This window comes from Grampus griseus (genome assembly GCF_964374135.1).
Source record: "Grampus griseus genome assembly, chromosome: 6".
NCBI lineage: Eukaryota > Metazoa > Chordata > Mammalia > Artiodactyla > Delphinidae > Grampus > Grampus griseus.
Genome location: NC_139000.1, coordinates 49,506,615 through 49,531,237, shown reverse-complemented (window position 1 = coordinate 49,531,237; position 24,623 = coordinate 49,506,615). Strand labels below are relative to the sequence as shown.

Genomic DNA, 24,623 nt, shown 5'->3' with positions numbered 1-24,623 from the left:
CTGTTACCTAAACACTCTTCTTGGCTCCCTTATTAAAATGCATGTTTCTCAAGGTCAAGGAATTGGTTGATTTTTATCTCCTAAGATGCCTATCACAGGATCCTGCACAGGGACAGTTTGCTTTTTGAGCCAAATTCATATCTAGCCAAACCACAACTCCAAATTCGCCTCCCATTTTGGCAAATAAACCTATAAATTCTTCGTTAAATTAGGAAAATCATAATTCTTAAGACTCCAAGTGTAAATTCAGTATCATTATTCAATTCCAGTGCACGGTTGCTGCTATGTGAGTGACAGGCACCATGTAATTGACGGACAGACCAGAAATTAAAGCCTGCTTTGAAATGGAAACCCAAACGTCAGGTTCAGTGCTTGCTCAGAAAGAAAGCACCAAAAACACACAGCCACGACTGGACTCCTGGTGAGGTAGGTCTCACTGGCATCCACGTCAGGTCAAACAAACAATGCAGGCAGAGGAAAGAGAGGGGCAAGATGGGATCCCTGCGGGGAGGAAGGGAAGAAGGAATCGGAAAAAGAAAGGAGGAAACTCCTCTGTCTCTGTGCAGGTGAGACCACCAAGCCAGGAATTACTCATCAGTTTGTGGTGAGGTTATTACTGAATGGACTTCCAAGTAAATTTTTCCCCCTTCCTTCCTGGATGGACGTGGCTATAAACCCTGCAGCCTCATTCTGTTCTGCGTGTCTCCAGAGGTGGCCCAGAGTAACTCACTCCTGAAAGGGCAGCCTCTCTTTAGGAAAAAGCGTGGTACCACCTCCCTCAGAGAAGGGAGCTTGTGTGGGCACCGCAGTGCACGCTCCCCTTGAGACCACCTGAGTGATCTGGAGAAATGCTCTCGGCCCCTCGGTTCCCTGTGCACGCAATGCAGTCTCTGTGCACGATTCTGACGGTAACTTTCTAGGGGGCGTGGAAATAAACCATGGGTTCTAGACGCAGCCTTCTCCACTTACAATTTGAAAAAGCGTCAGGCTGGGTGTAAAGGCAAACAATCTGACAGGCGTTTCAATGGTGTAAAAGGAACATGAGGCAGAAAATATTTAATGTTAGGCAACAGTTCCTTCAGATGCAAGAAGCACATTGTGAAACGATACTTATAAATGAAATGCAACCATTTAATCTTACTACTCTATAATGAATTCCTCACACTAGAGTAATTTGCTGTAAAAATAAATATACGTTTTCCAAATGCTTTCTCTGCTCTAGGCAGGTCTAAAATGGATTTATAATCAGAGAGCCTCTGTGTTGCCTGTTCTGATCGACAAAGTCATCTAATTTTTTGTTCAAATGACCTGTGGAACTTCTGGATACCAATCCTTTGAAGATTCAAAGTAAGCTTTCTGGTTTTTCACTAGGGAGCTGCACTTTAAAGAAGGGGAAAAAACACTGTCAGAAACCACTGTGGAAATCAGAAAATGCACAGAACACTTGGCACTGGGCAGGATCTGGTACTGGGACGCGGCGTCTTTCCTAAGCGCTGCTCTATGTTCAGGTGATGCGTCTGTGCCTGCTCTTCCCTCAAGGTCACTGAGTACACATACGTGTCACAGGGCAGGGGAAAGACAGAGAGACTCTAGCTGCAGGAGTCAAGGGCACCTGTCAGGAGGCCAGTAAACAGAACCTAGGAAAAACTCATCTAAAAGCAACGTGCAGTTTTTGGTCTCAGGGGTCTTCAGTACTATCTGGGGGTGGACTGTTGCTTTCTTCTGGAGGATTTATCTGAATGGGCCCTGGTAGTGTTCCTTGACAGGGAAGTGCTCTGGCATTCTGGAGGAGATAAATCTTTGTCATGTGGCTGCGTTCTGGACATTACAGGGTATCAAGTATCTCTGGTTCTGGCCACTAATGCCAATATAAATGTCCCAGACACTGTGACAACCAAAAGCACCACCCCATTTCCAAACACATGGTTCTCTGACCGGGGTCCCTGTCTGTCAGAGAACCACGCCGGGTCCTTGCATGCCCACTGACCCTGGGGGAGCTAACAGTACCACTAACCTGGGAAACTAAGTGCTGGGTTAAGAGTTCAGCTAAGTTACTCCACGGTATTACTGCCTCCGCGTCCATTTGGTTTGGCCAAGCAGCTGGCGTGGGCCTTAAAATGACATTGGCTCCTTCACGCAAGCAAATGCTGTGGAGAGCAGCCCGCAGAGTCACGTGCAAATGGAAGCTCCTGAAAGGACCCCCTCGACGGCCCTTGTGAACAAGTCTCCCCCAGCCTCCCAGGGCCTTCCCCGTTGGCGCCCCTTAGGTAAGACCCCCATGGAGCTCACCAAAACCCCATTTTGGTTTGAAGTGAACAATCCGGCCTTAGTCTGGCAACCTCAAAGCATTCCACCCACAGACCCCAATAAAGAAAGGCTTATGCCCAGGTCCTGCCTTGACCTCCCCACGTGGCCCCTCCAGGTGTGCACGTACTTCCTCCAGGACCTGTGAGTCATAAACTTCTCTATCTCAATTTCTCTTGTGGCGTTTTGCTCACCATCTGGCGCCCTGGGGGTTTACCTAGCAAATGTTAATGTACCAAAATCATAACATGTTTGGAAACTGTGGGACAGGAGGGGTCAGAAGTACGTCCCTAAAGACTATGTTTTTAAAGTTCTCTGCTCTGTAGGAAATAAGGCAGGACAATGCCTGAAAAGCAGCTTGTTCTCTCAGAGAGGTTTGTGTGTTCTCGTTCTGAACGTTGTGCCTGGGAGATACTAAATTAAGATGGAGAAGGCTGTGGGGACATCTGTGGGTATTACTGTCACCTCTTTATGATAACGGAGACAGTGAAAAAGAATCAGGCCAAGCTTGGATGGGCAGCTCAACAGGAACCTGATGTTCTACCAGCAGCATTATTGAGTCTGAAAGATGCGGAGGGCAGGAAGGTCAGCTTGATACATTGTCAGGGAGTTGTCTTGTTGGGAGTCGCAGGATAAGATGCATCTCTGGGGGTAAGATGTAGCTGTAAATTACTCTCTGGCTTACACATCCTAATTCCTAAAATGTCGATAATATTATCAAAAGTTGCAGTGTGGGCTTACTGTGCTGTGATGGGTAGTGAAGGGAAGGGCCAGCGCTGACCTTGTTTAATATTCAGGGCATGACACAGCCTGGGCATGTGAATAAGATGGGAATCAGCCCCGACCGGAGGACCAGAAGCACGGCCCCTGCTGTGTGACCTCTGTGACCTCCGTGGTTGCTGCTCTCCCCTCCCTTGGGCTTTCAGGCAGCATCTCATCTCTCAAGGTCTCTCCGCACTCCTGTGGCCCTCAGTACCTGACACCCCTCTCTCCTCCTCTGGCACCCCCTGCACGTGCGCTGGCTTGATTCACTTCTCATTTGTGCTGCTGAGCTTCAGGGTAAGGATCTCACTTTACAAATCGCTATTTTCCCTCCCTCAGGGGACCTCGCACAGCCTCGCACTCATAAGTGCTTGAGAAATATTCTTCCCTTGATGGAGACAGTAAAGGACTCTCACGTATGGCCTTCTACTCGTGCTTCTCATTCCACATGCCACACGAAGCCCAGGATGGAACTTGGGGATGTGTGAGAGAGAAGACATGAAAAAGGGACTGGTCCCTTGAGGAGGGAGTTGATTCTGGCCAGTGGACACCAGACAGAACCAAATCTGGGAAGTCATAACCTATCCCAAGTCACTCGAAACACCCGGCTCTGATTTCAACGGTGATGCGATGCCTGTGGCTCTACGTGGGAACAGCCTCAGGGGCTCTAGGTGCTGGTGGCCCTTAATGGCACTTGAACTACGTGATGGCACCATGAGGGCCGCTGTCGCCCTTGGCTTGTGCGTGGTTCTAGGTGGCACTAGCATCGTGGTGGAGAGTCTAGAGCTCTGCATTTCCATGGGATCAAACCAGCTCTGGCCGGTTCAAACTAGCTGTGAATGATTTAAACTAGACAAAAGTGCTTCTTCAGGGATCAAATAGGCTCGCTGCTTTTAAATCCTGATAAGGCAGGTTCAAACAGGTTATGACTGGTTTGCACTGAGTTACCCTTGCACTGACTTGGTTCAGACTAGCCAGGGTAGATCTGATCAAATGGCTCGTTTTAGGTGAAGCAAGCCAGTTCAATCTAGCTTGAACAGGATCAACCGGTTCGAATGCAACGACAGCTAGTTGGAACCACACTGTATCACGGACGTTTTAGTCACTGGTCTCTAACTGTACAAGGAAATACGGTGATATAGCTCTCACATATTATACTGGAAATATAATACTTACAATGTTATCCTTTCTCACCTTTTCAACTTTTCAAAGCTTATCACTTTTTCCTCAAGACGGGCCATTAAGAACAACCAAATTATGTAGCATTTATACATCAGGACTCCAGCATACTTTGGAAATCTTTTTTCCGTTTAGAACTGTTGGCAGGTACGTGTATAAGCACTGCCTGCCACGTCACCTCACTCTCCTCTCCTCTAAGCTCGGGTCGTGAGGTGTGGGGTGAGCACTACGGCCAGCTCAGGCGCCCACATCTGCCCGCCGCCCCCCTCGGAGCACACGGCGCCCCCTCACCTTGATCCTGCTGACTGCTTCCTGGGCCTGCATCATGCGCACGTTTTTGGAGGGGGTTTTGTCTGAGAGAAGCTGGGTGGAGCCCAGGTAATTGGCAGCAAAAATGATTCCATCGATCAAGTCCTCAGGGTCACAAGGTCCAGGAACTGTTAACACACAGAGCCACAGTGGTGAGTGAAGCCACGCTCTACCCCCCCGATCACACCACCTCTCCCCCGCCGCTCACCTCCAGCACAGGTGGGCCAGTTGCAGAGACCCCTGAGCAGGTGCAACCACCTGCGACTCTGGAGCATCTCTCTGGTCTACCTTCACTCAGCCCTCATTTGCAAATAGAAGGAACAAGTTCTTCCTAGAGAAGCTTATTTCACCCAGTCCATTTATTGTGAGAAACAATGTGAATATTTACTTAAACATGAAACATAAAATTCAGTGATAAAGGATGTTGTTTTGCCTGTTAGACTGCGAGCTCTTTGGGACAAAGAGCTCGTCACAGTCATCTCTGGCTGTCCTGTGTCTAGTCAGTGTCTGTCACCCAGTGGGTATCAAATAAATGTTTGCTGGACAGATGGTTAGGTGAGCAGAAGGCCGTCTTATTAGAAAAACTCATTTTACAGCAGTTCCTTTACTCGCCACCCATGCATATCGCCCCCTTCCATCTTATCCATAATGGGGGAAACAAATTTTATAAATCAGAAAAATGAGTATTTGTTGCCAAATGTTTGGATTCCCAAAATAGCCTCTAACCTGAAATCTGCAAGACAGGTGACATTACCCTAAAGCCATGGTCTCATGCTGCTAACCTTGCTGACTCACAGGCTACAATGTTCCCGGCCTGCGTCTACATACGTATCAATTCCAAGGAAAATTGGAATTTTCTGTTCTCATTCACCAGCCTTTTAAATCAAACCTTAGTTTTAAATATTTAAAATGGGGGCATCTGATTCTAACCACAATCACCTGTAAACCCTACTGGAAATTAAAACATGTTTCAGAATAATATATAACTTTGCAACAGATGTGCTAAGAAAGGCATTTTAATTCTGCAATGAAAATATACGTATTTTCTTTGGCTTGAATGCCATATTTGGAAAGACTAAAATATACTTTTTAACCCACTGTTAAAACCTCAGCGTCGTAAATTAGATAACTTGAAATGGAAACAATTTGCTTTTTCCTTTTGGAGAGCTAATCTGAAATGGTTTTTATCTTTATCCTTACACATCCAGCTCATCTTGAGCTTAAACAGCTGCTTCCCACGATAAGCTACTTATCAGGGTACAGCCTTAAAGTAATCTATTCATTTTCCTAAAACCAAGTTGGTGGTGGAAAAAAAGAAATTTAACCATGTTTTAGGAAAGGCCTTCACAAAGCGTGTGTGTAGTAATTAAGTCAGGAAACCTGTTCGTTTTCTGATTCTCAGTCTTTCTGAGACTCTGGATAAACACTGAGTGATCCACAGCCACAGCTGCCTCCACCACATACCAGTCACTTACATGCTTCTCAACAGCTACACCCTTCCTACCCTGAAGCTTTTATAGATGCGAGAAGGATGCAGGTCATTTACAATGTACAGCTTTAGGTATACAGCAGGGAAGCGCTGTCAAACTGAAATAATACCTGGACAAGTTTGGATCCACACTCTGCCTTGTAAAAAGTAAGAGATTATCAGTCTTCTCTCAAATTCCAGCGATAGATTTATAATGTTACAGAAACATAATCATTTTTGACAACCCGGTATTGAAGAAAAAAAGGTCTCACTTGGAATAGCAACTTTTAAAAAGCTTCCATTTATTTTGTGAAAATAATGAATGTTAAAAGAAAAACAGGGCTTCCCTGGTGGCGCAGTGGTTGAGAGTCCGCCTGCCGATGCAGGGGACGCGGGTTCGTGCCCCGGTCCGGGAGGATCCCGCATGCCGCGGGGCGGCTGGGCCCATGAGCCATGGCCGCTGAGCCTGCGCGTCCGGAGCCTGTGCTCCGCGATGGGAGAGGCCACAGCGGTGAGAGGCCCGCGTACCGCAAAAAAAAAAAGAAAAACAAAAATGCAACATCTTCTCTATGGAACTTCCTATATCATATATTCATCAGTGGATTTAGCTCTATTTACTGAAAAGGGTCCTTCTTTAACCATAATGAGTATGGATATGCAGATATACTTAAAAGCAATCCAGATAATATTTAAGTGACTGTATAAATATCAGGCAGCCAAGAGGCAGAAATATTGGACCTAAACAAATATATATTTGAGATATGATCTTATGTCAATTATCCTCTGGGGAAACTGACTAAAATCAAATGTCACGGTATTACACTCACAAAAAAACAGCCCGAATTTCCTAAGTTCATTTTAGGCTCAGTGCTAGTGGATTTTTTAAAAGTTAAAAAAAAAAAAGTTATAATGGTCCTAAGTCAAAGAATTGCAGGTTTTCCTTTTCAGTGATGCCTTTATGCTGCTCTGTGGGTGAATGAGCACACACGTTATATCTTCACACTCATGTTAATGCCGAGCTTGAAAATCTCTAGGCCTAGAGGAATGGATATGAAGAATAGTTTTGACTATTCTGAAACAGTCAACTTCTGAAAACCCCCCAAGGTACTCTTGTGGAGTTTTGGAGCTTTGCAAAGATGGTGGAAATAATTTCCAAGTTACTCAAGAAAGAAACCTGAGTAACAACCAAACCTATGAGCTTGTCCTGGGCTTCAGGCCCAAGGGTTCAGGTAGGTTTATGAATCCAGGTAATTCATTCTTGGGCAGTGGAACACATCAACGGTTCATGCACAGGATCCAACGCCCAGACACGATGTCTGGGCATCCTCTGGCCCCCAGAAAATCCTCCTTCAAGGGAATGACAATCTACCCTGCCCCCCAAATCATCTGCTGTCCTCCCTGGTAGAGGATCAGTAGCACGCTCCAGTTGTGTGGCCTGACCTCAAGCTGGGATGTCTAGCCTGGATTGAGTTGTGGCCCCACCAGGCTTGTTGACAGGATACATTTGTGCAGTGAACAACCTGCACAACCATGTGTGGCAGTACTGCATCAGATTTTTTTTTTTAGGTTAATAAATTGTAATTTTATTATAAATGAATTGAGAAGTCAGAGGAGGGTGTTAGACAAACATTTACATAATTTGTTTAGCATTAAAAAACTACTTTGGAGGGTTCTAAGAAGATGGTAGTAGTAGCATAGTTTTTTATTCTCTCTTAATCACCACCTAAAACAAAGAAACTAGATAGGGAAACCAAAGACCACTGGAATATATTTACAACAAAACTAGGTGACAAGATATTGCCAGGAACACCAAACTACAAGCAAATTGCCAGAATCCATAGGACCTGCATAATATCAATATTTGTGTGGCAGAAAACAAAGGTACTGCATCGGATATTGATTACAGGGAGAATGGTGGAGTCAGACTTCTGGTTCCCAGCCTGTCTCTGCTACTTAACTGTGGGATCTTGGGAAGGTTGCTCATACCCCGCATGCCTCAGTTCTCTCGTGCATAACATGGGGATAATGATAAAACCCACTTCACAAGATCAACGTGAGGATTCAATTAGTTATTACATAGAAAGTGCTTAGAACAGTACCTGGCAGACAGTAAGAAAGAGCTTGATAAATGTTACTATCACTAGCTCATCCAAGCAAGAGACGGGAATTACTGGGAAGGTCTTTTTATTTATTTTTTAAATGAAGAGCAAAATTCTCCCTTAGTTAAACATCATTCCCATTTGAATGGGCCTTGATGGATGCAAGAGGTATATTGGACTAGAGATAAGGAGACTTGGGTTTTGGATCCAATATGGCCAGTTCTAGGCTGGGCAAAGCCCCCAGCCTCAGAGTCTCCTGGACAGAAACAGCAAAGGCAGGGAGGAGGGTCTTTGAGAGGTTCATGGCTACTGCTGTTTTAGTCTAAGATTCTAAGACTTAAGACTGAGAATAGGTGACTTTGTGGTCTCTTTTCCCCACTATCGTCTTACAGCCCAGGGCTTCCAATACCCAAAATGCTAGAAGATTCATGAATGACTCAGTGTTCAATATTTCCTTCTCAGCTCTTACCTTCGACGTAGGTTGGGAATGAAGCCAAGCTTTTTCTTGACTGCAATTAAGACAAAGAGGTTTCAAAAAGGGCAAAGCATGATGAAAAATGCATTAACACAGCCATCTGTGCAACAGGAAAAATAAATACATCACCAATGACAGATATTAACCAGTTGTCAACCATTTTTGGCTACAAAAAGTGAAGTGTGAATAAACATATGCATTTATTATTAAAGGTTACCCAAAGCCCAGAACCACCCATTCATATTTTAGATAATCTAAAAATCCTACATTCTGCAATCAGAGTGATGTCTGTCATCTTAAAAAATAACCCATGGACCAAAATTCATAATCATTAATAGCAATAAGAAGGACTCAATTTGTATTCTTAAGAATTTGGGTGTCTAAGTGAGAAACTGCTGATTAGTAAAGGCACCAATGAAATGATTATATGCTAAAATTAAGAATTCCCTTTGAGAATTTTATTCCACTTTATGTCTTTGCTGCACTGATCTCTAACTGTGCTAAAAATGATTGCTACAGTTTTTATCTCTTCCTTTCATCCCTTACTGATGTATTTTAGTGTAAAAAAATCTATTACATAAGTTATTATTGTGTTACCTTAAAATAAGAACCCAATAAACAAAGAGGTAATTTAAAAACCCTGGAATTTCTTATACTAAGTAAAACCTCATAGCAAAGGTCAGTCTCCCAAAGCATCCTTGGAAGTGGATGTAATCAGCTAGAAACCTTCTAGAACCTGATTGGATGGCAGTTTAAATGCTAGCTCTCAGAGGAGCAGTACTTACCAGTTGGTTCCTTTCACAAGCAAATGTCCTAGAGTTAACTCTCAGTGGAATAAGAATAGGTAATTCATTCCTGCTCTAACCAGTGACAGAATTTGCAGCTGGTATGTCTAGGGCAGGGTGATGAGAGCATTACAGGAGAGTGGAGAGCTAACGTAAAAGACAAGAGTCCCTAAAATGGGCAAAATCAGGGTTTGCATGGCCAAGGGTTACCTTCAAAAAACCTAAAGATTTTCATTGCCAAGAATCTACCAGGTGTTAGGTGATCATTTCAGAACAAGACTACCTAGTACAACATAGCTACTCAGTAGGTTGACTTGAATTGATGGTATACTCTGAGGTGCCTAGTGGACTCGAAGACTGAAAGCCCCTAGATGATGGCTGGTATATCATGGGAAACAACTCCATATCATAGTACTTTATACAGTGCTCTTCACTTGGAAGATGGGAATGGCTAAGGAATGATTAATTAGTTAATATTTGCACAACATTCTAAAAAATATTAGTGTTAATTGTTATGTGAAAAATTGGAGGCAGTCGAAGAAACCATTTTAAGACTCTAAACTCAATCCAGGACAATGACAAGAATTCAACACTAATCACACAATACACAATGCAGATCAATCTCAGTAAACCTGCTGCAGACGTGCTCACTGGGATGAAACGGTTCCTCACACCAAAGAGGGTGGGTTTCTGGTTTCAGAAAGGATCACCTTTAAAGAAACTAAGGACACAAGATCACCAGGAATGAAAAGTTACTGGCTGCTAATGTATTTATGGAAAGAGGCACACCTACTGAAAGCCAAGATTATGTGGATAGGAGAAAAGAGGACTCCAATTTCAATGGTGCTTCACCTTAATTTTACTTTCCATTTACTCAAGTGAGACGATAGGCCCAGCTGAGTGCCTGTTGGCTTAAACTCTGTTGCTTTAAGGAAAAAAATCCGTAACTTCATGGTATGCAGATGAAAGCTAGCTTCTTCATAAGAGCCAAAGACTTTTAGATTATTATTCCCCAACCATTTCCCTGTCCTTGCCCTCAGCATCTAGGTAGGGGCAATGAGGGCTTTACTTCATCTAATCAAAATGGTTTAGCCTCCAGGTACAACCAAGAAGCCAATTTATATTTATATTTTCTTGGGCTATTAGATTTAGATTTTAGCAGATGCTACAAAAGAATTGCTTTAGTCTATGGCTCTAAAAGCTGCTGTTTTACTTAGAGTCACAACGGAGGGCATTTGGTACATTCACTTATTCTCTATTCATGAACTCATGACTGGCTTTCTTTAATCTCTGGGGTAGTCAATTTTTCTTTAAAGAGTTTTGTGAAACGAAAGAGTCTCTAATCTCTAATTATTGCACACAAAGAGGATTTTCATCGTCATTTCTAAAGATATGCAGAAACGTGTGCCAAATTGAGAAACTTGCTTATTATATCTGATGAATAATCAAACGCTGAATATTCAGATGTCTGATTAGCCCTGTGTTTTCCCACATGTGGACAGAGATGAACATTAGTTGATCCTTAACATTCAAGAATTAATAAAGCCACATTCAAGAACTTAAAGGCCAAATCTTTGGGATGTTCCAGGAGGTCACATAAACCATGTGTAGAGCCCAGAGGCTTGAAAACTGCAATAATAACATACAAGCTACCCTGTCCATTCAGTGTGTGACCTGCAAGTACTCTTCATCGCAGGGATAGCAGATTCTGGTGTTAAGAGCCTGGGCTCTCTGGAGCTCTGGATTCAAAACTTGGCCCTACCACATGTGAGATCTGAGACCTCAGGTAAGTTACTTAACCTCTCAGCTTCCTCCACGAACAAATGAGGACATTAATTCCTACCTCGCAGAAGTATTTTAAGGACTGAATGAGATACTATGTGACTTGCTTGGCCTGGTGCCTGAATGCCATAAATGCTCAAGAAATGGTAACTCTCATTACTGTTATTATCACTGTGGCTTTTCTTCTTGCCATTTGTTCTTACCTATTCGTGTGCTATGAATAAAGTACAAGGTGACGTTGTAGGATGCAGGGCCAGCAGAAACCGTAAGCCCATTACTCCTGTTCCTGTGGCCTGATGAAGACCAGAGAAGGACAAAGCGTATTTCAAATCTAAATTCTAATGTTGGTGCCGTTTCAGAGAAGGTCTCCTCATGTTTTTTGGTTTAATATGAATAGATTAATGAAAAAAATACTTCTCCCCTGCATGAATATTTAATGGCAAACGTATGTGAATTCAATGATATTTTAAGGGTAAATTTTAACTAAGACTCCTTTTAGAAGCGATCTGCCACTCAGGTTAAAATGGAGGTCACTTTCTTCCATTGAATTTAATGGAAAATTATTAGCAAAAGGAAGGAAAAATGAGACAATCATTCAATATGTGGTTTAGCTCTTTAACGCCTGTCCTCAGTGTTGATTAGGCAGCATCTATATTTAGAATGAGCTGAGCCCACACACAGATGATGGTGCAGGCCAGTGTTTACCTGTTGCTAGTTCATAAGTAGGTGAGGGTAGCAGTTAGTCAGGTGTCAAAAGACAACAGGTGCTGGAGAGAGCAATGGCTCCCTCTCAGGGGAAAAACACCTGCCCGTTTCTAGCCCCAGAACCCTTAGTGGGAGCAAAGCAGCATCTTCTCTCTTCAATATTCTCTGCCAGTGCTCAGCATGGCCTCCATCAGTAGGGTGACCATACGATTTGCTGTCCAAAGAGACACTTTAAGGCTGCACTGTCCAGCAGCCCCTAGCCACACACAGCTGTTTAAGTTAATTTAAATGGAATAAAATGCAAAATTCATTTCCTCAGTGCCACTAGCCACACCTCAAGGGCTTGCTAGGCACACGTCGTAGTGTCTACCATATGGGACAGTCCAGAAGTAAAACATTCCCTGCATCACAGAAAGTTCTCCTGGACAGCACTGCTGCTTTCAAACGTGAGACGGGGTGCTCACCAGGTGTACTGCTTGGACAACAGGTGTGAACCGGGACCACCCCAGGTAAGCCAGGACAAGCAGTCATCCTGTTGTCATGAAAGATATTTCACTTGGGCCTGAAATAAATTAGTATTTAAGAAACCAGCCCATTTCCCAAACCACAGAGCAACTGTAATGCCATGGCACTGAGGCTCATAACAGCTCCAGGAAGGATGCTGCTAAACAGAGCTTTTGATGTCCCACGTCCAAGAGAACCTTCTGCCATCATGGCAATGTTCAGTAATCTCTGCTTCCAGTACAATAGCCACTAGTCGCGTGTGGCTGCCAAGCCCTTGAAATGTGGCTAGTGTGCCTGAGGAGGTGACTTTTTCATTTTATTTATGAATTAAAATAGACACCTGTGGCTAGCGGCTGTCAAATTGGATGGCACGGCTTTATCACCGAATTCCACGCTGGAGAGATCAGAATTTTTCTCCGCAGGGTAATCTGGGTCAGCAGCTCTGTGGGAGGCTGGAGAAAGCATAAACCAGAAACGGAATAAGACATAACGGGCTGATGGCTTTTGAAACAAAATGGTACCCTACCTCTTTATTTGTGGAGGCTTCCGTGGGGTCACTGGGATGAAGGGGTGTGCTCGAAGACTCTGCACCCAGGGGTGAGGAACTGCCAGGAGACGGGGACTGGAACACAGACAGCAGAGGAAATCACAGTGAGCATCACAGAGTGAGGGACTGGGTGAACCGCCCAGCCCTGGGGGACACAGAGGTGCACATATCTGAAGCACATTTCAGCAGTGAGAAAACTTTCTTGGAAAGGAACTGCCAAATGTACATAGAAGGCTTGGATTTGTCGAGCTTTCATTAGATTCCTGCCCTGTTTCCAAAGGAGCCCTTACAGTTCAGCCTCACCCGGCCCCCCACCTTAGGCCAAGGGTTCAAGCATTGTGAAAGCTGAATATCAAACTTAAAGCCCTAGATGAGTAAAGCTAATAGTGATACTCAAATGTTTCCGTTTTTAAAACATTTTTCTTACTGAGGGAAACAGAAGACTTTGGGTGCTAAATGTCTTATAAAATCACCTGCCCAAGATTACCTGAAAGGAAAGGGAAAAATTAAAACATGAATTTTTAAAGAGGCAGCTGGGACTGATTCTGATGACTGGAAACCACACCCCCTGTGAAATATTCTGTCTGATATAATCCAGAGGCCACTGAAAACACAGAGATATTTCGGCATCCAAAAAACATTACCTTGATACTCTTAGAAGAGTTAAAAAATTCTTTGTTAAATGGTATGTTTAAAAATAAGGCACAGAAAAGGTTTGGAAAGCATAGTCCCCAACCTGGTGATGGGCTCAGGCTCCCTGTGCAGGTCCTGCTTGAATGGATTTGAAGCTCCAGGCCAGCGCCCTTTAAGCCCTGCTGACTGAATGACCAAAGAAAGAAAACAAGCACAGGGATGGGAATAGTGCAGGCGCTGAAAACCCTCCCCAGCTGATTCCCAAACAATTCTGCATGCTCCTGAAATCTGGGGGGATGAAGAGAACCTTCAGGTGGGCCACAGGGATGCTTACGAATTCTGTAGCCATGGTCCTCTGAGAGGAAGAACATGCAGCTTCACAGTCTGTTGGTGATGTTTGATAGAAGGCATAAAACCGAACCCAGTCAAGGACCTATTCTCTGAGGAAGCGTGGGGCTGTGAGTGAGGAGAGGTATGTTCTGGGTAAAGAAAGCAAAATCACACGAGCAATAGCTAGAACCTGCTTCTGACCTCTGGAGACTGAACCTCACGGGGAAGCGGAGGCACAGAGACATCAGTAATACACCTCTGCGTGGGAAGGGAGAATGTCCCACAGAGCAATGGTGCTCAGGAAGGGAGGGGGCACGTTCACATACAAGGGGGGCCCCAGCAAGCACTGTGTGAAATCATAAAAACAATAAATCCTTTCCAAAGAGTCTTAATGACAGGAAACACCAAATGAACTGAAGCATGATATGGTGAAATGCAGTATTACGCACACAGATGTGGTACCATCCCAGTCTATTGCTGTGAAGCCTGGATTTGTTTCCCATGAGCCGATATACCTGATCCTGAGCAGGGAGGTGAGGACCAATGAGTCTCTTCAACAGTCAATGCAGAAATCAGCTGCTCCGCAGTTAAGTCAAGAGGATGAGCATTAGGGTAACATCAGACACGAAGTACCCAAGCCCCACGGTCCCTGGACACAAGAAAGGTGCCCCGTGTGCCTTTAAAAAGAACACACAGAATTTTTCATTCGGCACCCAAGAGAGTTGGTGGGGACTTGCTGAGTTAGCTCTGTGTCTGGCCTACTCAAAATTAATGTAGTCAAGTTTTCATGATAATTTAATGCCTTTAAATTTTCCCAGTTTTTCAAACTTGAAGAGCTTCCTTGGACATTTATGTCTATTTTTCCCCAAGTAATTTTCTCTGTCACAAAAATTTTAAAGGTCTAGTCCCTGGGGAAGCTAGAGCAGTTGCTTTTTCTTTAATTGCTTGGTTTGAGAGCCATGTATATCACCTTCGTTGAAAAAATAAATGCTCCCAAAGTATCCCACAGTGCCTATTTCTCTAATTATTTTCTGTTGCAAATCTTCTGAAAATGGAGTCTTTGCAATGTTGTGAGCACCAGGTCATCGCCAGATGATGTGAGAAGACAGATTATCTGGAGAGCAGGCTGGGATGCAGAAGAGGCAGGTCAGACCCCACAGTAAGGCTCGATGACCAGTCCCAGGCGTCCACCATGGGACACTGGAGAAGAGGCACAAATGTGACTTTGGTGGGCACTGCTCTTACCGAGGTTCTCAGGGGACCCACACCAGCCTTTATCAGGCGGCGCTTCCCCTCAGACACTCATGCCCCAGCCTTCTGCATGCAAATGAGGCCCCTTGTGCTTCCTTCTGTTTGCATGTGCCGTTACTGACCTCCACCTAGAGAGTTCTCCCTCATTCTCTCCTTCGAAAGCACTCATCTTGCTGAAGCTTTCTCAGACTCTATTCAAGGTATCATTCTCCCCTGATGGCATGTTTCGGGTTTTGTAATTATCTGTTTATGTGTCTGCCTCCCCTCTCCCAAGAACTTTCCAGAGGGCTCTTGTCTTATTCATCTTTATAATCCAAGTTCCTAGCCTTGTGTCTTATAAACAGTAGACACCCAGTAAACATTTACTGAATAACTGATGTCAGTGGGGTGTCCAGCCTTACCATGTTTTCCAACTCGCACAGAAAGCAGTCAACCACTACTCTTGCATTTTTTTAGTGATCAGTGGTAAGCCTCTTTCTGATATAAGACCTCTACGCTGTTATGTGTAGAATGTTACATCTGCATTTTGAACTAGAGAAGTGGCCTTTGCCTGTGAAGACTCAGACCTTAGCTCCAGCTAAGCTCCTTTAAAGCAAAAACTGTCCCCAAACAAGAGAGTACCCTACCTGGTGGAAGCCCACTACCCACCACACCATTGCTGACAAAGTCAAGGTGGACAAACATCTTCAGAGAAGACACAGGCTCCATGGAGCCCAAATAAGGGTGTTAACATCAATTCAACTTCTGCCTTGTTATATGCTCAAGAGTGGAGAGAAAACCAGAAATTGGATAATACTTTTTATATTTCAAAGATGTACTGGAGGCAAAATTTAACCAACAAAATGATGCAAAAAATAAAAACTATCATTACATATTTCTGTCTGGAGTCTCATGCCTTCTGGGTTACTGAACAGATATTCAGTTTTAGGCAAATGAGACCAAGGGTGGGAAGCAAATGTGGGCTTGGAAATTCACAAAGGTAAGTGCCACACAGGGTGTCTCTAGGGAGGCAGTGTTCAAAGATGACTCAACAATTCCCTGTGTTGGTAATTACAGGAGGTCTCCTTAAGCTCAACAATATGTCTTCTGCAAATTATGTTCCAGCAGATTTCCCACAGCTTTGGGGTTCCACAAAGCAGAGCTGTCAGTCTTAAGACTTAGGCTCTTCAATGCCAGGACAAGAGATGGACAGTCCCGATCTTACGCCTAAGGATGCAATAGCATCCCAAGGGAAAGCCAATCATTCATTTTCATTCCAACTGGACATCTTCTTGGGGCAAACTAACGGCTGGTGGTAGAGGTGAGAGACAAACAGTTCCTGGAATTTTCAGGCTATGCACGAAGGGGAAAAAAACAGTGCACAAATAATTACTATTAATTTATTCCTGCAACAGACATTTCAGTGCCTCCTTGTGTTCCTAGCACTGGGCCAGGGAAACAAAGAGGAAAACGATGTTGTGGTTCTGTCCCCCACTCCTTTCCAGGTAGTGGGAGGAGACACATAAAGTCAGCGTCGTGCCAGGTGGCTAGGATATGAATCCATACATAAAGACACAGGGTTGGGAGGGTGTCTCTCTGCAGAAGGGGAGGGGTGTCTATCAGCAATGCTATATTGGGAAGGAATTGCTTCAGTTGAATCCTGAAAACGGGATGGTATTCATGCAGCAGGATGGGATGGGATAGGGAAGAGGTGGAAGGTACTAGAAACAGAGGCAGGGAGGGAAGCACAGCTCTGCAGGGAAGGGAGAGAGGAGCTGAAGGGCAGGGACGAGTCACCGGAGCCCCACTTGGTGACAAACTGCCTACTCTCTGCCCAGAGGGTATTTTCTTTGTGAGCCACTGGCCTACTGTCCTCATGGAAGAAGCACAATGTAGGCACTTTAATAACTATTTCCTGAATTAAGGTGGAAAATCTAGAGGGTTGAGGGGTTTGCTCTTCCCTTTCCCTTAATCCTCTTTCATCCTTGGACATCAGCATGAAGAGAAGATTACCACCCAGAAAAGTTGACAGGATGGTAATAGGAACACCCCAAAACCATGGGTAAAGGGCCCCTGGCTCTTTCCAAACGGGCAGCATTCTTTTCAGAAAGGCCTAAGGACTGAGGCAGGACTGAGAGTAAAGCTGTGATCTGGAGACGTGTACAGGGATCTTGAAAGATTTTTGGAGGAATTCCAGTCAAAAGACACAAAAAAGTGAGTCTGACCTGGGCCATTCACTCATTTATTTAACATGAAGTACAGACAGTGTCTGGGGAGCCCAAATCCCTGACTGTGCCCAAGGAGCTCCTGACCTAGCAGGGCAGACAGACCCACAAACAAACGCAGTGTGTCCTCCGTAGCAATGTCTCTGAGTCCCTGAGAAAAATAAAAGTCACCATAACATAAAAACAGCCACTATGGAGCTGACTACTCGCAAGGTTAGTGTCCACCTTAACAGCCTCCCTCCAAAACACTAGCATCTACCTGGTCCATGTCTTTGTCAGCTGGTCTCTGTTGACTGTTGGGACCATCTGGCATTTCTAGGCAAAATCAAAACAAAACAGCAACTGCACTGCAGAGTAGAAGTGCAAATACTGCAAAAATAAATAAAGAACAAGCAGAATCTCAGAAAGCTGAAGGTGGCAAAGTTGGAGAACTGCTCAGACCCACTATGGACCATTGAAAAGTTGGTGGAGTTACACCAGTTAACAATTAAGAGAAAAATGGAAGGATGACAATGTTAGAGGTGCTTTAAAAGAGCATGATCTGAACATCTGATAATAAAGAGAGGCCCTTGGCAAAACAGTCTTTAAATATTTCTGCTGAAATGGTCCTCCTTATGATTGAAAGGACTGTTTCTGATCATGCTGTGCAAGTCATGTGTGAATTGAAGGCAGTTCTTCTATTGTACGATTCAATGACTTTTTTTGAGAAAAATTACAACTCCCCAAGTCAATACTTCTCTTCTAAGCTCATACAACTCAATGACAAAAAACCAAACAACCCAACTGAAAAATGGGCAGATCTAAATAGACATTTCTCCAAAGAAGACATACAGATGGCCAAGAGGCACATGAAAAGATGCTCATCATCGCTAATTATTAGAGAAATGCAAATCAGAACTGTGAGGTACCACCATCATTAAAAACTCTACAAATAACAAATACTGAAGAGGGCGTGGAGAAAAGGGAACCCTCCTACACTGTTTGTGGGAATGTAAATTGGTGCAGTCACCATGGAAAACAGTATGGAGGTTCCTTAAAAAAATAAAAATAGAGTTACCATATGATCCAGCAATCCCACTCCTGGGCATATATCCAGACAAAACTATAATTCAAAAAGATACATGCACCCCTATGTTCATAGCAGCAATATTCACCATAGCCAAGACATGGAAACAACCTGAATGTCCACTGACAGATAAATGGCTAAAGAAGATGTGGTACATATATGTGGTATGTACCATACAATTCCATGTATATGGAATACTACTCAGCCACAAAAAAGAATGAAATAATGCCATTTGCAGTAACATGGATGGACCTAGAGATGATCATGCTAAGTGAAGTAAGTCAGAAAGATAAAGATAAATATCATATGATATCACATATGCGGAATGGAAAATATGACACAAGTGAACTTATCTACAAAACAGAAACAGACTTACCGACATAGAAAACAGATTTGTGGTTGCCGAAAGGGAGAGAGAGGGAGGGAGAGATGGACTGGGAGTTTGGGATTAGCAGATGCAAACTATTATATATAGGATGGACAAACAACAAGGTCCGACTGGGATCAGGGACAGGGAACCTACATATTCAATATCCTGTAATAAACCATAATGGAAGAGAATATGAAAAAGAATATATATGCATAAAAATCACTTTTCAGTGCAGCAGAAATTAACAGAACATTGTAAATCAACTATACTTCAATAAAATAAATGAAAAAATACTTCTTCTCTAAGAATTCACATATAGATGAAATTATAACCAACATGTTGTTAGTCAAAAGATAAACTAAGCTTATGTTTGTAAGTTTTTAGTACTGTCTTTCAAGGTAAAGTTCTAATCAAATCCCTTTCTCCCCATTCTTACTTGAAACTTTGGTCTTTGTTGTAAGTGAATTAATTTTAAGTAGGCCTTTGAAGGTACACTTAACATAGGGATCCTTGGGACACCCCTCCCTCTCCTCTGGTGGTTAAAATGTGACATGACAGCTGCCATAAGAGTCAAGAGCAGGAGGGAGGAGAGACCATCTGGGTCAAAGAAGGCTTCCAGTGGAGGAGACACAGCCTTTCCTGCCACAGTGTCTGGTACTTGGAAGGCCCTGAACAAAGCCTGTTGGTTGGCAGAAGTAAAAAAAAAAGAAAAAAAAAGGGCTTCCCTGGTGGCGCAGTGGTGGAGAGTCTGCCTGCCGATGCAGGGGACACGGGTTCGTGTCCCGGTCCAGGAAGATCCCACATGCCGCGGAGCAGCTGGGCCCGTGAGCCATGGCCGCTGAGCCTGCACGTCCATAGCCTGTGCTCCGCAACAGGAGAGGCCACAACAGTGAGAGGCCCGCGTACCGCAAAAAAAAAAAAAAAAAATCAATTCCTAAGACACTGTGTCTAGTCTTCAAAGCCATCATGACCTGGCTTTCCAATATTAGGGTCTATTTCCAAAAGTATAGGTGATTACAGGGAACACAAGTTAACATTTCTCCTTTGAAAAAGATTGGCGTTTTATTTTGTATTGTGGCAGAACAAGTAAAATTGCAGCTGAGGTTTCAGGATACCGAAGGGGTTAACTGTAACTGCTCAAGCCCTAGCATCTGGCAGAGCTGAGTGTGAATTCTGGCTTTACCACTCACAGCTGAGGCCCTGAGCAGGTTCCCAACCTCTCTGATTCTCCTGACAATTGAGGAAAACAGTAATTACCTGTCTCTCAGGATTGAGGTGAGGATTAATTGGTGACAAAGCACACAGAGGGTCAGCTCAGTGCCTGGGCACACACAATGCACTCGATCAATATTGAATAAGTCTTTTAAGATCCCAACAGTAACAAAAGTGATTTCACCCCTATGGGAGAGTGTTCACAAGGACAACACATACCCACTGGGATGTTTTCTTCATCTCGTTTCCTTCCTTATTAACATTTTATTCATGAATAATATTAAAAAGCACACAGAAGGCTCTATAAAAATCATACCACAAAGATTTTAAGTTAATTTGTAAGCCCCAAGACTCTTACTTATATACTGGCAAGAATAGCTCATTACTGGCTATGGCTGGGGGGTATACACGATGGCTGTATGCAATTTCTGTCATGCCCACAGTCTCCCATTCAAGGTCAGAATATGAGGAATATGAGGGCTGAGCATGATGCTATCATGGTGATTGATTTACAAAACAGAATCGTGTGCATATGCATTGCTCTAGTGTTAGTTGAGAACACAGCTTATGTATAACCATGACACACCGAGATACTCCACTGTTTAGGACACCTGGTGAAAGACCCCAGCCAGCTCTAGCCAAGTTTAACGAGTCTCAGTACCCGTGGATCCAAGTACACATTCCCTCCAAAGGAAAATTTCACTGCAACGAAGGCTAGATATGGAGCAACTCACAGAACCTGAGAATAAGTTTATTTTTAAGGTCACCAAGCAGTCGACATACTACATGTGACCCAAACACTAAGAACTCATGAACCTTCTTCACCAGTGTTACAGACTGTGTCTCCCTCAAACATATATGTTGAAACCCTAGCCCTCAGTGGGATGGTATTAGGAGGTGGGGCCTCTGGGAGTTAATTAGGTCATGAGGGTGGGGCCCTCATGAAAGTGATTAGTGCCTTTATAAGAGAGACAAGAGAACATGCTTCCTCTTTCCCTGCTCTCCACCCTGTGAGGACACAGCAAGACGACAGCCATCTGCAAACCAGGAAGAGAACCCTCACCAGAAGCTGACCATGCTGGTACCCTGATCTCAGACTTCCCAGACTCCAGAACTGTGGGGAATAAATTTCTGTTGTTTAAGTCACTGGGTCTATGGTATCTTGTTACAGCAGCCCAAACTAAGACATCCAGAGGCTTCTCACTAAGCACCTATTTACTCTCATTTTTAAAGACAGTTTTAACAAGCTCTGAGCAATTCACTCCTCAATTCAAAAACTTTAGTGGTTCTTTTTTGCTTAAAGAATAAATCTTAGACTCTTTACCTTGGCACTCAAGGAATCCAAGGATTGGCCTTAATTTCTTTACCATTTTCTACCCTTCCAGTTCCTATTCTCTGTCGTCAAGCCAAACTGAACTCCTTTCTGTTCCCTGTATATAACCTGTGAGTTTCTGCTCAGAGCCTTTGTTGATGCTCTTGTCTGAACTCCACATGTCCACAACACACCAAAGGCCCATTTCAAATGTTAACTCTTTCATGAAGTCTTTCCAATTCTCTTAGGTAAAAGGAATCCCTCTCCTATGAGAGCTGCTTGTATTTTATCTGTGCCATTCTTATGGTGCATCACTTTCTCTCTTATATTTTATAAAATTCTAATGCTATTGAATAATATTTTAATTACAATATTTTAATAAGCACCATGAAGGCAGGATTTATGACTAATTTACATTTTCTTCTTCAAGTGCTTAATACGGGATTCCCCATGAAATATACAACGGGAGTTCAATAAGTGTGTTGAATACATGGAAGGATGCATGAACACCAATCCTCTAGTATCAGAGGAAAAAGGACACACAAAAAGGAAACAGGTTTATATACACAGTAGGTTCTGGACACATGCAGCATTGCACTTATGTGCTCATGTGGAAGTTTGTACCCACATATAGCTAGGGTTCTCGTCCATATTTTTTTTTAATTTTACTGAAGTACAGTTGATTTCCAATGCTGTGTTAATTTCTGCTGTACAGCAAAGTGATTCAGTTATACATATATAATTCTTTTTCATATTTTTTCCCATTATCATTTATCACAGGATATTGAATACAGTTCCCCGTGCTATACAGTAGGAGTTTGTTGTTTGTCCATCCTATACATAAGTTTGCATCTGCTAATCCCAAACTCCAATTCATCCCTCTCCCCACCCTCCTACCCCTCATCAGCCACAAGTCTGTTCTCTATGTCTGCTCTTTACTCTTTTTTTTTTAAGGCTGATTTTATTTTATTTTTAACATCTTTATTGGAGTATAATTGCTTTACAATGTTGTGTTAGTTTTTGCTGTATAACAAAGTGAATCATCTAAACATATACATACATCCCCACATCCCCTCCCTCTTGCATCTCCCTCCCACCCTCCATATCCCACCCCTCTAGGTGTATACAAAGCACTGAGCTGATCTCCCTGTGCTATGCGGCTGCTTCCCACTAGCTATCTATTTTACATTTGGTAGTGTATATATATCCATGCCACTCTCTCACTTTGTCCCAGCTTACTCTTCCCCCTCCCCATGTCCTTAGGTCCATTCTCTACGCCTGTGTCTTTATTCCTGTCCTGACCCTAGGTTCTTCATAACCAGTTTTTTTTTTTTTAGATTCCATATACATGTGTTAGCATATGGTATTTGTTTTTCTCTTTCTGACTTACTTCACTCTGTATGACAGACTATAGGTCCATCCACCTCACTACAGATAACTCAATTTCGTTTCTTTTTATGGCTGAGTAATAGTCCATTGTATATATGTGCCACATCTTCTTTATCCATTCATCAGTCGATGGACACTTAGGTTGCTTCCATGTCCTGGCTATTGTAAACAGTGCTGCAATGAACATTGTGGTACATGACTCTTTTTGAATTATGGTTTTCTCAGGGTATATGCCCAGTAGTGGGATTGCTGGGTCATATGGTCGATGTATTTTAAGTTTTTTAAGGCACCTCCATACTGTTCTCCATAGTGGCTGTATCAATTTACATTCCCACCAACAGTGTAGGAGGGTTTCCTTTTCTCCACACCCTCTCCAGCATTTGTTGTCTGTGGACTTTCTGATGATGGCCATTCTGACTGGTGTGAGGTGATGCCTCACCTTTACTAATTCTTGATCACGGTCTGTCTCCCTTCTTCGGCAGATTCTGCTTGCACGTCTGCACCCTCAGATGATTAGAGTAGTCTTGCAGACACAGCAGGAACAAGTGTGCTCAAAGGTGGTATTTCATAGACCGTAATCAAGCATTTGGCCATTCAAGTCCTGTCCAGCCTGAACATTCTGATTCCATTCCCTTTTCTATATGGACTTTCAAAGGTGGGGGCATTACTCAGGGCAGGCCACAGTACATGCTCTAGTTTTCCTGGGAAACTTCCATTTCGGGGGCTGTATGGAGCTTCTGTGCTTCCTGTGTCCTCGCACAGCTTTTTCACTGTGCATATTGGTTTAAACAGCATAATCCTTTTTTCTCAAGTAAATGTACATTGTTTTCCTCACTGATCTAAGGTGTTTTAAATTAACCTACTCCATGTTACAATTATTTAAAAAAAACAAATATATGATTAGTTTCTCCTTGCTCCAAGCTATGTTTGTGCTTCTGAAAATTGAAACTGCTGAAGAAACCCATAATTATTCACTCTCAATTCAAACTATATTATCAATGCACGTTTGTATTTCCTTAATGTGGTGACGCAGGAAAGTTAGCATAGGCATTGTAGGGGCATAGTTATGTCATTAAAATGATAATAGCCTGGGCCTAATGAAGTATTTTATATACACATTTATAATGGATTCAATTAATACCAACGGAACATTTTGAGATAACTGTCAGAATATTCTATTTCCATCCTCTTTTCCCACAGGGAAAATGCTCCCATTCCCATCTCCAAGTCTCTTAAACCCATGGCAAGGCTGTAGTGTGAAGTTCCGGCCCACCTCGTAGCTCAGAGAGAACCTTGCACTGCAGCAATCTCCTCAGATAGAGGCTGCTTTCATCTTGGGGGGACCACACAGATCACTCATTTTATCACCATCTAAAGGGCTCCAAGCTTCTGAAACCATGTTCTTAAAGGCAAAAAAGAAAAAAAAATCCACAAAACTGACTAGTTAACTATTAACTAGAGTCATCCCTGCAAGGTGGGATAACTTATCTGATAAAGTTGATCTATAAACCGATGTTATTTTTTCCCAAAAATAGCCTCACTGTATTTATTGGAAAGGTATTACAACTTGTGATGGACTCATTTATGGAGGAAGCCTGCTATTCATGTCTCCATCTAGGTCCATATTCCCTGATGGTTCTCCTACACTGGCTTCCTCAGGCCACATTGAACGGTGAGAGGAAAACCAAAGTGACTGTTAGTTTGTATTGAGAGATGCAGCTAAGAGCATACTATTTGCTGTAATAACACATTATCTGCTAAGAACAATAATAGCTACCATTTGCAGATGGATTACTATGTGCCAGGCACTGTACAGGGTTCACTGTGCCCATTAGTTCATTTATTAGCGAAACAGTTCCTAATGTGCAAGGCACTAATCTCCATTCAGTTTCATTAGCATCATGGAAGCAAAAGACACGACATAGGGCCAAGAATTA

At 43.2% G+C, this 24,623-nt stretch overlaps 1 protein-coding gene across 1 annotated transcript in view; it reads right to left on the bottom strand.

The window, feature by feature from the left end:
* The window catches only part of APBA1 (amyloid beta precursor protein binding family A member 1), a gene marked incomplete at its 5' end in the record, with an annotated part of 77,969 nt that overhangs the window by 25,092 nt on the left and 28,254 nt on the right, over window positions 1-24,623 (bottom strand). The window contains 3 exons of the mRNA XM_082656345.1: window positions 4,537-4,682; window positions 8,591-8,630; window positions 12,899-12,994. Coding sequence (XP_082512471.1) covers window positions 4,537-4,682; window positions 8,591-8,630; window positions 12,899-12,994 — 282 coding nt within the window. The remainder of the gene's footprint in view (window positions 1-4,536; window positions 4,683-8,590; window positions 8,631-12,898; window positions 12,995-24,623) is intronic.